The sequence below is a fragment of the Ostrea edulis genome, chromosome 3 (genome assembly GCF_947568905.1).
Source record: "Ostrea edulis chromosome 3, xbOstEdul1.1, whole genome shotgun sequence".
Lineage (NCBI taxonomy): Eukaryota > Metazoa > Mollusca > Bivalvia > Ostreida > Ostreidae > Ostrea > Ostrea edulis.
Window position 1 is genome coordinate 79325653 of NC_079166.1, and position 16325 is coordinate 79341977.

The 16325-nt window shown below is 34.1% G+C and overlaps 1 protein-coding gene across 2 annotated transcripts in view; it reads right to left on the reverse strand.

Annotated features, from left to right (window-relative positions):
• LOC130052910 (uncharacterized) overlaps positions 1-16325 on the reverse strand; it is an 82540-nt gene that overhangs the window by 59172 nt on the left and 7043 nt on the right. For both annotated transcript variants that reach the window (XM_056159114.1, XM_056159115.1), the window contains exon 4: positions 4067-4483. In XM_056159114.1, coding sequence (XP_056015089.1) covers positions 4067-4483 — 417 coding nt within the window. The remainder of the gene's footprint in view (positions 1-4066; positions 4484-16325) is intronic.

A 16325-nucleotide genomic window follows, 5' to 3' on the forward strand; every position in this document is an offset into this window, starting at 1 on the left:
AGGCCTTATAAAATAATTACAATATTCAAGAATTTTTTTTTTGCTATATCATCAAAATATATGTTAAATTTAAAGAATATTGATGTTTTGCTCTGATTGCATGTATTTATAATTAAGGACAAAGCCATATGTAAGCAAAACTTTGGAATCACAGATAAGATATGCAAGTCTGGTGTGGCAGTGCAGTTTAAATGGAAATCAAAATTTCATGTAATGATATTAATTATAAAGATTAATTCGGGTGTTAAAAAATCCACTGATGGCATTTTATATCTAATATATTAAATGAGTAGCTGAAATAATGACCACGTTGAGTTTAACCAATGTTTTGTTTATTTCATAGTTTTATCTAAATGCAATTTATATGGTTTGATTTTATGGGTAATAAACCAATTTCAATGTAAACAAATATTATAAAGTCAACGAAAAATGAAAATCACATTATTTTTTATAGTGATTCCCAGAGCAGCTTCAAAAGGGCAGGGAAATTTAGTACCTCAGACAGGGGCAGAAGGGAACCCTCGCTTGGTTCGGGGTATTAAACATCACATCCTTACAATTTAAGTCAAGATTTGTGATTTGGAATTGTTTGTTCATGAAAATGCTCAATGCACTCTTCAAAAAATTGTACAATTATAAAACAAAGTAACAATTAATCAAATAATTCTTTTTAATCTGTTACCAGGGAAACAAAGCCCAGTGGGTTGTAATTTTATATATGGTTTCTTAAATGTTTATGGTCCAAATATTATGTTTAAAGTGAAATTTCTCTGACGTAGACCTTGTAAAGTGGTCAATATGCATTTTTTTGTTGCCATGGCAACCAATTTAAATTTTATTAAAGATATAAAAATACTATTTTTTGTGTTTTAAAATAAAATTTTTAGTATAATCTTATAGATAATACTCTTTCTAAGAATTCTACCAGCTTTTTATCCGTAAGTTTGCCTCGATTAGTTTTTATAACACTAATATTCCCGTTTGTACAAAGATCACGTAAATGTAAAACATCACAAAATTAAGCCCATCTGGTCAAAAAACAACACGGGCTACTTTTTTAAAAAGTCAATTTTCAAAAGATAAATTCCTACTGAACATACTGATATGCAACATGACTTTGTTCGCTACATGTCAAAATGTCGCAAACCTTACCTTAAGTTATTTGTTACTCATAAATGAAAATATTCTAACTCCTGTTTTTGTTAACTGTTGATCGAGTACATGTACATGCAATTCCCCATAACTTAAAATTTTCGTACGGAAGATCAACACTGAAAAACGTCATTTGAAAGTTTAATTGAAGCTGCGCGATGTTTCAGGAATTTCTGTGCCTTGTTTTAAAATATTGCACAGAGTCAATTGACACCGGAATCATGGTTAATTGATATGGATTAAGTTATATTTTACCCGTATAGATTAAAATTTTATTTTGATACGGTAAAATAGTCTTGTCACACGATCTCTGCGAAATTGATTTGTCTCTCTTGTTTATCTGATTTACATATCGCTAATTATAGATATACCTAACAACTTTTGACGTATCAGAAGAATTTTAGCAATCTTCTAGATATTATTAAGAATGGTATTTCCATAGATGAATACTTCGTGTTCGTGTTCTAACAATGAATTTCCAAGTATTTGTGTGTGCAAAATGGCCGGGAAATTAATACACAAATTCATAATAAAACTGACATATCTCTTGTGATAAAAGCAGTGAAGGAATGGTGTGCCTCGAAATGACATGGGTTTCAAATGGCTTTTCTCAAACTGCTCATAATAACCCCTGGCCCTTCATACTTCTTGGGGTACACAGGATGCGTGCCAATCCGCGCATCTAGCTTCACTTCAGTCGTGTACCGATTCTAAGCGGTTCACCGTAAAAGCAAAACGGTAAATGCATATATATAGTGATGAAAAGAAAACGGTCACCATTTTTTTTTCAAATTGAAAAACTTGTCACAATATCATACCGAACCGCGAGATTGAAGTAGTTTAAACTTTTTTTGAAAATGATATCATACTTGGACAGTTTCTATGGATGTTTACTGTTATCACGTGCTTCCAATTATCGGATAAGACACAAGTGATCAATTACGATCTGTTCGATTTACCTGGTCAAATACTGCATGGTTATGATAAAAAACGAACTTCACAAAAGAAACAGACGTTTGTAATTGGGGTACAAAAAGGGGAATTTTTGTGTTGCGTTCAATGGCAAAAGGGTGGCGATTTTTTGTTTCAAATTTGGGAAAGTGCAGAAGGGTATATTTGCTAAACACCGACACGAAATATGACGCCACAATACACTGTTTACATCAGTTGCATAGCATTTCCCGCGTTCAATGAATAGGCGGATCGAAAATGTCTAGTACGTTAGAATACTTTAATTGAGTTCTGTCCTCACACGTTAGGTGCTAATATTTCGGAATATTTTTTGTCCTGTTATGGATCTAGATATTAATGCCAATATTTTTTGCTTCGCCCTCAAACACGTTCACGCCGTAAGACATATTATGGATGTACAAAGGATGTAGCATGTCACTTGCGACTAATACAATGCTCTGAACGAAATCCTGGGCAATACGGTAAATATTTGGACGTGCCTGAGGCAATCCTTCTGCTATAAAGAGTTGGCATATTTTCCGTGGACAGTAGTACATGTACATTGACGCTAAAAATCTGTGAAAATCATCGAGCAAATTTCGGTTGCAATGGAGGAGAATGAAAACAAAGTGCTGTCATCCAGACCACAACGCACAAAGTAATGCTAAACCAGACCGAGGGGCAACCCCTACACTTTGTAAAGATTACTGGTTGAGAACGAGACAGACAATAGTAGTTTGATCAGGTAGGCCATAATTGAAAACATAACCAAAGAAAATGAATTATATCTATATACGGCTTTTACTTGTATACAAGTGTTTATAAACAGTATATACACCCACCCACCCCCTTCCATCACCATTAAAATACTTTATCATGTCACCAGGTACCTTCCAGTTCAAAATATTACACCCTTGTTTATTTTAAACCTAAAATGACATTGAAAATTAATTTTTAAAAATTGTTAAAGATAATAATTGTACATCATAAACTTAATTAATATGGGTGTTGTAGAAATGTATCAATTTTGTAAAAATGTCTTATCAGCTAGGACATTATACAAAATATCAGGACATTACACCCAGGGCTTGAAGCTAACTTTTTATGTAACTGATGCGCTCATCCTTTTTATCAATTAGGATATAGAGTGTTAAGGACAGACAGACGTCCCATTCAAAATTACCCAACTCCATCTTTAAGAAGAGAGTTTGGAAACTTGTTTACTATCGCTGGATATTTTAATGGAAAAATCTTATTGTTCAGTATCTAAATCATTACACAATAGCCTTGTCATACTTGAATGCAAAGAAATTAATTAAAATGTTATTTGTTTTGTTCACTAGTTTTCTGTTGTTTTTTTTTTTTGTGTGTGTGTGTGTGTGTGTGTGTGTGTGTGTGTGTGTGTGTGTGTGTGTGTGTGTTGCGGGGGAGGGGGTATATATGCTAGTAAGTAAAGTGTGCTATTTGTTTAATGTTGCCTAAGGTGCAATTTATATTTGATTCCACGCAACTAGCCCCCATTCCGTTCTTTTCCCATGTTTCATTTAATTATGAAACAGTTTTGAATGTGATTTGAAATATACTTAGCCTAATCATCATATATTTATTATAATGTGAGGTGTAAATCCTGAAGATGCATCTTAGATTTTAAAGTTATGGGTCTTTTTACAATATATATTAGATTAATTCAACGTTTGACATATGAATCGTATATAAACATTAAGAAATATATTTAATCATGCGAGTACAAACCATGATTCGCAAGTAACACAATTTAACGTTATTTTCAGAATCCGTACAGTAAGTTAATTTGTGAGTAGCACTCAACGCCATGTATATCATGTTTTAATCATTTGTAGAATGTACTTTATTCACTTTGAATTAACTAATGAGGAAATACGTACCTCTAATTTGCTTTATTTGAATTTGTCTACTTTGAAATAACTAATGAGTAAACGAGTACCTCCAGGCAACAGAATACTGTCAAAAACATCGTACATCCTTCCCTCCACAATCAGTCTCATCACCGTTATAGGGGTGTCCATAGGCTGTTCTATGTCAGTATCCTCACTGAGATACTCAAATGTATACATACATAGGGAATAATCTGAAGCGACCTGCATGTAGAAGTCTTTGTCTATGTCACTCAGCAGACAATTTTCTCCGTAAGATTTCATTATCTTTGTAACTCGCCAAATGTGGAAACGTTCACTGTCACGTGTCACCAGTCCTTTCTCCTCCAACTCAGTCAGTGTCCTCCTGACATCAATGTCACCCATAGTGACGTCATCATCCACAACGACATCACGGGTTTCATCAACACACAATAACAAGGTGTAGAGAACGACACGCTGGTCCTTTGTTAAATCAGGAAACGGATCTGTGTGTGTAACAAAGTAAATGGTAATAAATAATAGCATCCAATATAACCCAGTAAATGTTAATAAATAATAGTATTCATAATAATAAAGTTAATGTTAATAAATAATAGTATCCATTATAACACAATAAAAAGTTGATAAATAATAGTATTCATAATAACAAAGTAAATGTTAATAAATAATAGTATTCATTGTAACACAGTAAATGTTAATGAATAATAGTATCCAAAAAAAAAAACAACCCAGTAAATGTTCATAAATAATAGTATTCATAATAACAAAGTTAATGTTAATAAATGATAGTATCCATTATAACACAATACAAAGTTGGTAAATAATAGTATTCATTATAACAAAGTAAATGTTAATAAATAATAGTTTTCATTATAACAAAGTAATGTTAATAAATAATAGTATTCATTGTAACACAGTAAATGTTAATAATGTAAAACTTATACGGTACCAATTTTGATGCACCAGATGCGCATTTCGACAAATAATGTCTCTTCAGTGATGCTCAACCGAAATGTTTGAAATCCAAAATAACTATGACGTTTTAGATCTAAATATAGCCAAAAACAACGTGCCAAACAAGTGGAGCCAAATTCGTCCAAGGATAAGAGCTATGCATGAGGGAGATAATCCTTAATTTTGAAATGAATTTCTAACTTTTATAACAGCAATTAAATATACATCAGTATTTTCAAGCTAGTAACGAAGTACTTAGCTACTGGGCTGTAGAGACCCTCAGGGACTAACAGTCCACCAGCAGAGGCCTCAAATATTATTCATTATAACAAAGTAAATGTTAATAAATAATAGTATTCATTATAACAAAATAAACGTTCATAAATAATGGTATTCATTATAACAAAGTAAATGTTAATAAATAATAGTATTCATTGTAACACAGTAAATGTTAATATATAATAGCATTCATTATAACAAAGTAAATGTTAATAAATAATAGTATTCATTGTAACAAAGTAAATGTTAATAAATAATAGTATTCGTTATAGCAAAGTAAATGTTACTAAAAATAATAGTATTCATTGTAACACAGTAAATGTAAATAAATAATAGTATTTATTGGAACAGAGTAAATGTTAATAAATAATAGTATTCATTATATCACAGTAAATCTTAATGAATAATAATATTCATTATATCACACTAAATGTAATAATAGTATTTATTCTAACACAGTATATGTTAATGAATATTAGTATTCATACTAAAACAGTAACACAGTGTAGAGAACGACATCCGGTTCTTTGTTAAATCAGATAATGGATTTGTTAATAACATATCAAAGTATATAACAACTATTTCATTCCTTCAATGAAATTACATTAATGGTTATGTTTCCAGTAATGTTGGCATTGTGAAACATGCTAAAGGCTGGGCTTTGTAGCTTTATTCCATTACTGGTCACGATAACTGGATGATTAATTGTGGACATTCCCTCCTGTGGTCTAGAATCTGTGGACGTTTCAATATTTAAAACTCAACTGCTTGGCTGAGAAACTCGTCACATCTATCCCTGTTTTGTTCAGGTATTTGTATATAATATTAAGCAGCTCCTGTAGGGGTTGCTAATTAATACTAAAATTGGAAATAAGTGAATTATTTTTTTTCGGATTTACCAAACTCGCCCGTTTTCATTATTTCATATAATTGGTAAGAGCAGTGGAACTTTGTTTACGTGGCTTCATCGTATGAACGGGAATGTTTACAGATCTGACGTTGCTATTTTTTTTCCTTAGGGAAACTGTTACCTTATAATAAAATAAGTTTTTTTTTGCCGTTTCCCATCTGTTTAGCATCTGTAAGTTGTTGAAGTACGTCGGAAGATATTGGTTCTGTTTTTCTCTTTTCATTGCCAACTCCCCGCGATTTTATATTTCAGAAATGATTTTATAGCAAAGATCGCGCATCACTGATAAGACCTAATTATAGATAGGATAAAAATAACGCGCAGCCTCGTTATCAAATGTAGTACAAACATTGGACAGCGTGTACTACATTCCTAATGGCCACGCCGATATCAAAAGAAAAAAAAGCTAACACACGGTGCAACAAGACACTGCTGTTATGGAATATGCAACAGTGACAGTAGATATGCTGATCGAGAATATATGACTGGGGTTTTTTGGATACCATTTCCAAAACCCAAGAGGAATCTTGTAAAATGTCAGCGATGGGCGCGTGTGTGTGGCAGGGAATATTTTACCGTTGAAAAGGTTACAAGATGGACATACATATGTAGTAAACATTTTGTGGGTGGAAATGGACCGACACCAGAACATCCTGATCCCATTCCAGCAACTCTAACGCCAAATCAGGTATAAATTGAAACCAAAAAATTGCGGAAATAGGTACATGTATATTGGGGGGGGGGGGGGGGCATAAATCAGACTGCACGTTGAATAGTATTCATGTCTTTTATAGTTTTCAAGTTTTATTTTTTGCCTTTTTGTTTATTATGTCCAAAAACGATGGGTTATTAAAACAAATTTACGGTGGCATATAAACACCCCTAAATATGTAAAAAAAAAAAAAAAAATGAAAATTTAATGGTTTGTATCTACATGTACCAGGAAACAAATGTTCTTAAGAAGTCTCAACAAGAGCCATAATTTCAAGCCAAAATATGTTTTTGTGAACAAAACAAACGAGTATTTTTTTCAATTTACAATATTATTTTTAGGGGGGAAAATTCGCTAGGAAAAGGAAACCACCCACTCCACGGAGCAATCCTGTTTCCAAAAGAATGTTAAAGGACGTGTCAGAAGCATTACTATCCTTACAAGATGAGGCAATACCTTCAACTTCTACTAGCACTTGTGATATGCATCGTGGCCATATTAACGAGAACAGAACAATTATAGTCAACCATGATCAGTCTGACACTATATGTACTGGGACCGGGTCTGATATGAATCAGAATGTAAGTTCTTTTTTCAGTTTCCTGAAACCTGCAAAATTTTGTCCATTTTAAGTAAAGCATACCTGCATTCATAACATCAAAAGGAGTTACATGTTAATTGTACCATTTTTGAATGGCATTCGTAGATATTCACATTTATAAACTTTCTTCAGTTTAAACAAATATCTCGAATATAATATTCTTGACACTCATTTTATGTCTTATTTTTGTATATTTTGTCTGAAACTTAAGGATTTGTAAAGACTAAAATTTTCATTAAATATGTCTCATAACTTTTGAATGACACATGTACATTTGCATTTCTCAGGAACATGTCAAACAGGAGCAGACCCAAAAGAACGCAATTTATTGTGCAACACAAATACAAGATTGTGGGACACAAACTACTTTTCATTGAAGTGATACTCTTGCCAATAAAATTGAGAGAAGGCTGAGGAAAAATGAAGGGCATTCAAAGCAAAAGAGTCCGCAAAAACAGAACACCAAAAACAAGTTTGATTACGAGCAATTGGCAACAAAAGGAAAACTTTTTAAATTTTACACAGGTTTAAATGTTGAACAATTTAACCACTTTTTAAGGTCTTGGAAAATGCCGGAGGTGTATATGAACTGAAATATTGGAAAGGAAATAGAACAAAATCACCAAAGAAAAGACGAAACGACTCAAAACAACGACAAACCAAACTATCGACAAGAAATCAGTTATTATTGGTTCTTATGAAGTTAAGGCATAGGTTTCCAAATAAAGATCTTGCATACATATATGGAGTAAGCATCAGTACTGTCTCTTCAACAATTAACACTTGGATTCAATATTTATATAAAGTTACTGGTGGTATTTCGTAAAAAAAAATGTTTCCATCTAGGGCTTTAATTCAAAAACATTTGCCTGCTTGCTTTAGGTCCTCCAAAAATGTCCGTGTGATAATTGATTGCTTTGAGATATTTACTCAGTCATCACGGGATTTTGCTGAGCAAGGTAATATGTATTCCTCGTATAAAAATAATCCAACATTGAAATGTTTGGTTGGTATTGCACCTACAGGAGCAGTTACATTTTTATCAGATGTATATGAGGGAAGTATATCAGACAAGGAGATAACTGTAAAGTCTGGTTTGGCTGACTTGCTTAATCCTGGAGACTTGGTGATAGCGGATCGAGGGTTTTTGATTCGGGATATACTGAACCCAAGAAACGTAGACCTTAACATTCCACCATTTCTTTCAGGAAGAGATCGACTAACCCCTCAAGAAGAAATATTGACAAAACGCATTGCACGAGTACGCATTCATGTGGAACGAGCAATTGAGCGCATAAAATTTTTTTAGATAATAGGAGCAACAATACCTCTTAGTCTCAAACCAGTTGCCACAGAAATAGTGCATATAATTGGATTTCTAGTCAATTACCAAAGTTCACTTGTAAAATGAGCATTGAACATTAAACTTGATAAAATAATTCTAAATTTATAAATGAATTCCAGCCTGACCTTGCATTCATTAGAGAAGTATCTTCTTTTTGTTGCATGATTGTTTTCTTCAGTACATTTATTGTGGTTCAGATGATTGGGCTAATATCTGCTTGATTATTATAGTTCGTCTTTTACTGCCTTTGTTTTCTTTTGACCACTTGTTTGAGGGGGGGGGGGGGGTTGAGATCTCACTAAACTAGTTTAACCCCACCACATTTCATGTCCCTGGCCCAAGTCGGGTATTGTGGTCACAAGTTTGTCTGTATCTTTGTGTTAAATGTTACGTAATGTACATGTACATTTTGGTAATATTCATGCAAGAGCGACTAAAATTTTACATATACACGTTTTATTTATTTGAGGCAATTTTCACAAGGAGTGGAGTCCCACCCTTATGGAAGGCCTTTTGGAGACCTCTAGATTTGTGGATTGAGTGTGGTCTCTGAAACTTACAAATGTAGTCCATATCTTTTCACACATTGTGAAAGTGTGACACTGTTCAAAACCAATAAAAATCTGAATCTATAATTATTTTTTTTTTGCTTTTTTATGTACAAAAATACATGTAAATGAAGAAGTCAAGACATTTGATATATCATATGTGTATCTCATAGAAAATAATAACATTATTTATTTTATTCTTTATCATTATAAATTGCAGGTGCATGTATGAATATTTGCACTGATGAACACTTGCAATATATACATGTATTTAAAGTTCTACTGGCAAGAGTTTTCTTGGAATCCTCATTTCTAGGTATTCCGGCATCATACATTTATGATGAAATAAAATTAATTTATCTCGGAGATCATGCCAATATTCTCCATCAAAATGGATTCTCTGAATCAAAGTTTTTGCACTAGACCAAATTACAAAATTTCACATTACAAAGTCCCATTTGCATTTGAACCTGAGCATAGTACTTATGGGTTTTTTTCAAAGACAGGATACCATTCTCTATTGTATAACACAAGTTAAATCGTTGACACGGCTTTAGACTCTCTATACATAATGGGTCTTTGTCTTTCAATACTAATGGACATTTTATTTCCAAAACACCAATAAGATTATTGTTAGCATCATAGATTAGTCCATCTGGGCTACATCCTAATTCAGGGTACTCGGGATTTATCCAGAAACCACTTTTTCTTGTTGTTTCATTGTTTCCCTTACTCAGATTAACATATTGCGTAAATGCATTATCTTCATTTTCTTGTCCATACTTTAAACTTTTCAATTGGGGAAGCTTTTTGCCCCATATAATCCGCTCCAAAAGGTTATATTTAGCCCTTGGGCTTTTAACACTACTGACTTCCTTTGCTACAGATGCAGTTATTCTACAATTGCGACTGCTGTGTCACATAATAGATTCAGCCTGTCTATCAGTGTTTGGGACTTCATAAGGTTCAGATGCATCTTGTTTGATCAAATTCAAAGAATAATTGGTTCTTTCATTTAAATTTTTAATGTCAACCACATAATCACTATATTCAATTTCTAATATTTGGTCAAACATACAAAATGATCCAGAATTTGGCAATGTAGCAATAAATTCATTTGCAAATTTAGTTTCATCCAATTTAGTAGTCATAGGATTATAATTTCTGTACCTATCCGCTTTTAACTTGTTGTTGTATGATGTGGAATAACATGGCTGAGGTTGCCTTTTAGTCTTCCGTCCTACATTCCATGTACATAGCTTGCTAGTGCAAGCATCCGGATCATATCCAAACTGTAATGTGTAATCCTCCAAAGCAAATAATAACGAAGCTATATGGTTACATCGTCCCATTGCTGAAGCTTTACAATCACACGAGGCATCCAATATTTTCCCAGATGGAGATCCTAAAGTTAAAGTCACATGATATAGCTTTCGTTGAGTGTATGATGCCATCACAGTTGATTTGACAAAAAAGCATTCACCTTTTGCAATGCTCTTAATATCTTTTACATGGCCGCTGGCAAAATATTGACGTCCTTTCACCATCGGTTTTGAAGTATTGAAGTCTGTCAAATTGTCTTCACTTTCACTATCAGACGTCGACGTTTTACTTTTTTTCTCATATACTTTGGCAGTTAGTATTATATGTTCATATATTCTTCCATAACAGAATCCTTTAGGAATATTCCCTGAAGGAAATTTTTGCCAACCACTTGTAGGTAAAAGAGGTATCATATCAGCTGATGATTTACTGCGGGCAGTGGATAACACCTCTCGTAATTTCTCCTCGTACCAGATTCCCCCATCCACAGAAATTATGATGTCTGTGTTCTTGGACTCTATGCATTCTAGGCACCTAAAAAATTGACAAATGTAATTTCTAAGCATATGCATGAATGGCGAGCTGATATGTATGCTTATATATTAGGTGTTTCAAGAACTATTAAGAAGGCCACTGTTTGAATGTTTTATTTCATATAAAGTATTTTTTTATTTGCAGTAGATCTACTGTAATTTAATTGACAAAGGAGATTACCATTTACATACACATTTGTAATCGACCACTATATGTCAATAATTTCAAATAACAAAAATTGAATATATTCATTTACAACCTAAGACAATTAAGCCTCTAGCAAAATCGTCTTGACCCTCCCACACACCCTCTTTTATTCGCTACACATGAAAATGTATGCAATGAATCGCTGACAGAACGATACTCCCGTGGTAAATGAATTAAGATATAGTTTTAAGACGTATTTTTACCAATCATAATTATAGTATATACGGATGATGAACAATAAATCGTGGTGTACAGCGTGTACATACATGGGATGAAAATGTACGCATGTGTTTAAGTGTTTCTTACCTTTTGACTAATTCGGCTTTTGTACCCGCTTGTAACATTCCCCTGCATTCTAACCATCGCTTCAGTTCAACGACTGAATGTTCTGACACATCAGAACAACGAAACTTCGCTCCAGGAACATCAGTTTCCTCTAACTTTATAGAATAGATTTTGTCGGACACTGCCATGGTTTGTACTACACTTTCACTTTCGCGTATCACGTGATTACACACCACACGATTTATGACGTAGCGTACGATCTACGCTATAGCGGTTTTCTATATCAAAATTGCCGTAATTTACATTTTGGTCCCCATTAAAACCGGGAATTTTTGAAAATATTTCAGTATCACCCTCCAAAATTTTCCTACTGTTTTCTATCGCCAAGAACGTTGATTGCTTTTTAAAATTTTGAAGTTAAAACATGTTCTAAATTTTAAAAAAAAATGTTACTTGGGTTACCCTCTTGCTTCGACTTCAATTTAACGCTGTTTTTGAAAACGTTTTTTAATTTGTCTGCTTAAATTAATTTTTGTCGTTGAAGAAAGTACAATTGAAAAAAAAATTGTGTGTAAGATCATTTTTGCATGTAGTTTTGTGGGTACCTGTAAAGTGCGAAACGAAATAGAAATGAAACGGAACGAAATCTACCGAAACACGAAACGAAATCTACCGAAACGAAACGAAACCCACCGAAACGAAACGAAACTTACCGAAACGAAACGAAACAGATTGTATAATCGAACTCTTCTAATTATAATAATTAAAAATGGTATCTTAGGTCCATGTTAAAGTTTACACATATAAATAAAATTCGCCTCCCCTTTGATCTAGGCTTTTGGCTTGACTGATACAAAGTTTTAAAAGTTGGAAAGGGGGCGGGGGGATAAGCACAAAGTACATAAATACCATGTGCAATTAGTTTAAGATCCATAAATTTCAGAACGGAAGGTTACAGTCTCACAGGTCAGAGGTCAGGGGAAACACACTAAACGAGGGATGGGGTCGTCGGCGTTGGATCCGCTTTTGGACATAAATACATGTTTCAGTATTTTTTGCTCTAAAGACAAATATATGTATACATGTGGATATTGTGTATTTGTATGTAGTATATCAAACGGTGGATTCTGAATATGTCCTCCCGTTCTCTTTGTGAATTCTGCTTAAAATTCCCTCGTTCATAAGCCTTTTCAGTTTACAAAATGCCGACCTCCTCCTAATATTTATTGCATTAAAACAAATCCGTTTTCCGTCCCGTTTTCAATTCCCCGTCTTAGCAACACCCCAAATGTATATAGTTTTTTCCATTATTGAAAGTACTCGCACCTCAGCAGTTAGAGATAAAATAAGAGGTTAAGAGCTCTTCCTGCTTTTAATTTTCTCAGACACCAGCTTCTTCAAACAATGTATCTATGCCCAAAGGCGGATCCAACGTCGGCGACCCCACCCCTCGTATAGTGTGTTTCCCCAGATCTCTGAGACTGTAACCATCGGTTCTGAAATTTATGGATCCAAAACTAATTGTACATGGCATTTAGTCAACTATGGATATATACTTTGTGCTTACCCCCCCCCCCCTTTCCAACTTTTAAAACTTTGTAACAGTCAAGCCGAAAGCCTACATCAAAGGGGAGGCGAATTTTATTTATATGTGGTAACTTTCACAGGGACCTAAGGTACCATTTTTAATTATTATGATTAAAAGAGTTCGATTATACAATCTGTTTCGTTTCGTTTCGGTAGTTTTCGTTTCGTTTCGGTGGGTTTCGTTTCATTTCGGTGGGTTTCGTTTCGTTTCGGTAGATTTCGTTTCGTTTCGGTAGATTTCGTTTCGTTTCGTTTCGATTTCGTTTCGCACTTTACAGGTACCCGTAGTTTTGTTAGGTTTCAAAAGATCAAAGAAGAAATTGCCATTTGAAATTTGAGGGCAAGACAGTCCCTTAACAATGCGCCGAGACAGATATATCTCGGTCCTTATGGCAAGACAGCCCTACCTCCTTGCAGCTGCCTCACCCTACCCAAGATAGGACGCGACTGATGTACTTCATCTATCTGATTTGTGACCAGTCCGGCTACTGAAAGTAAACGGCCGAGTCGCGATGCGACGAGGGGAAGAGTGCGATAAAGGATTGTCCTCTCTTAAAGAGGGTGGGGTCCGGGGAAAAAATCAAAATTTAGATGCAAATTGTTCATTTGAGAGAAATAAATGAAAATGTGATGATTAGAAATCTAGCCTCTATTGTTCCTGATTCTTACATTAAATCGGAAATATTCCAGTTCCCTGTATACACACTATCTTCTTCAATGCAAACTACGTAGAGTCTTATAAAATTTAATATACTGTACATTTGGATATCATTTATTCATTAAACTTGTATATATCAACACCATCAACGTTGGAAATTGTATTACAGATGAACGAGGGAAACTGTTTACGTTCAATTTGATAGTCTGCGCATTTATCAACCACGTAGAAATTTTGTTCATTACTGACTTTCAACATGATTAAAGTGCAGACAAAACATTGTTATGGTTGATGCACATGCTCTATCTTTAAAATGGTTTTAAAGGCATAAAAACAACCAATCTCGCCGATTTCGATAAATCTTGTCAATCGCAGATGACGAAAATGATGTTACAGAACATATTACGTCACTAATTTTCACATGTATCATCAGGGTCAATGTCCTAGTGCATAATCATAATGATTAAACCATGTGAAACTTCATTTTAGGTTTACTCTAATGAGGCGAAAATTTGGGCTTAATGTACTTTGCTCTCTATTCAAGTCCGAATATCAACAAATTTTACAAATATACATGTCAAAATGCCAGGTTTTTGGTATATCTCAATGTATCAAAGGTTAAACTATAAAGGTTCACGAAGAAAAAGTTAAACTTAATTTCACAAAGAATTTTGGTTGAATCCTACTCATGCACACTCACACATGTCTCAACATTCACAGATCCGTCTACTTGCATTTCAAATTGACCAATGAAACAAGAGGCCCACAGACCTTATCGGTCACCTGAAGACTAGTGAAATCTAGAAAAAAATCCTGTTCTGAATATCTAAGCTAAATTCTAATGTTCAGTAAGGGATACAAGACTTACTTAAAACATTGTTCTATCTAAAAAACAAATGCATTTAAACGCAAAAACCCAAGTACGAATATACATTGGTATAGACAAATATATTTACACCTTTCGTTTCTGATTTGTTTTTAATATTTAATATATTAGGAATTCATAAACTTTAATGGCACACAAGGTCAACTCTTGTCTTTAATTCACTGTTAGATCATCATTTCAATTGTCATAATACGATACTCCTCAAAACAGGGTTTTGTACTTCATGGGAAGCGATTCGAACGCTTCTATTGTCTGAAGACTGTACTCAACAAAACTGGTTTTCTTTTTGGGGTGAATGAGGGTACATAAAGGGTGTTCGGAAAGAATCTTTTAGATAAAACAAAAGATTGATTTCCCACGTTCCTTTCTGGGAACCCTAATAATATGGTACTGACACGTAGGCCTATACTTGGTATAAAACAGAAGCCGCAGCCCTCTTTTAGCATTTAGTCCTGGTGCCTGGAAGAAAGGGAGTCAGATGATTGAAAAGTACATTTGATTGAGGTAAGATTATTCATTATTTCTACTAATTTTCTTAAATATATTAACAATTTTTCCACATTGTTTATTTTGTTGTTTCATTTTTGTTGTATACAATTTCTTTTTAATCATTTGTAGCCCCAGCAGTGGAAAATGCAATGCATTTTATCTAAGACCAAAAATCGCTCCTAAGGGGAATGTATGATACGACGACGTCCCACTCGGGGTACATCAACTGCAACAGATTTTGGCCAAAATGTATAGAGAGGCAGGATTTTATGGCTTTTTTTACAAATCACTCTCTTCGGGCTACTGCCGCTACACGCCTATATGCTGCGGGTGTTAAAGAGCAACTTATAGCGGATCTCCGGGGAACAATACAGAGTGTAAGTGATTTGATTCAGAAACCGTCCACAGTGTCCCCGCCGGAGCCGAAGAAAGTGGAACTCAATGAAAGTGTTTCCTTTGGATCGGGAAAAGAAATAAACATCACTGCCGGGAATGTAACAGAGAATTTGCGACTTTAATGTGCATGTGTCTAAATGAATGATTGTGACATGAATTTATAACTGGCACCTAAAGGATTTCATATACGGTAAAATCGGATTATACATAAAACGCTCATTTCGTATAATTTACTGGAATATTTCACGCCTTGAATATTGTATTTGATAAATAATAAATGTTTTCTCACACAACTAAGAGTGGTCTCTGTTCCTGGTTTTAACTGTCAGTCCAGTATTTCTCATAATATTGGCCTGCTCTTAATAATACTGGACTATGTTCAGTACAGTATGAAAAATAAAGTACTGTCAAGACAAAGAACTGACGTCACAACAACGTTTAATATAGAGTACAGGTCAAAACACGGGCTCCGCGGACTAATTGTGAGCCTAGAAAGACGTCGGTGCGTTTGAAATTGCGGTTACTGTGTATTCTATAGCACTTGCATGAATCTTTTAAATTCAAAGATACATCAATGTATACACATGTCCACAATCGGGAAATCAAACGATCG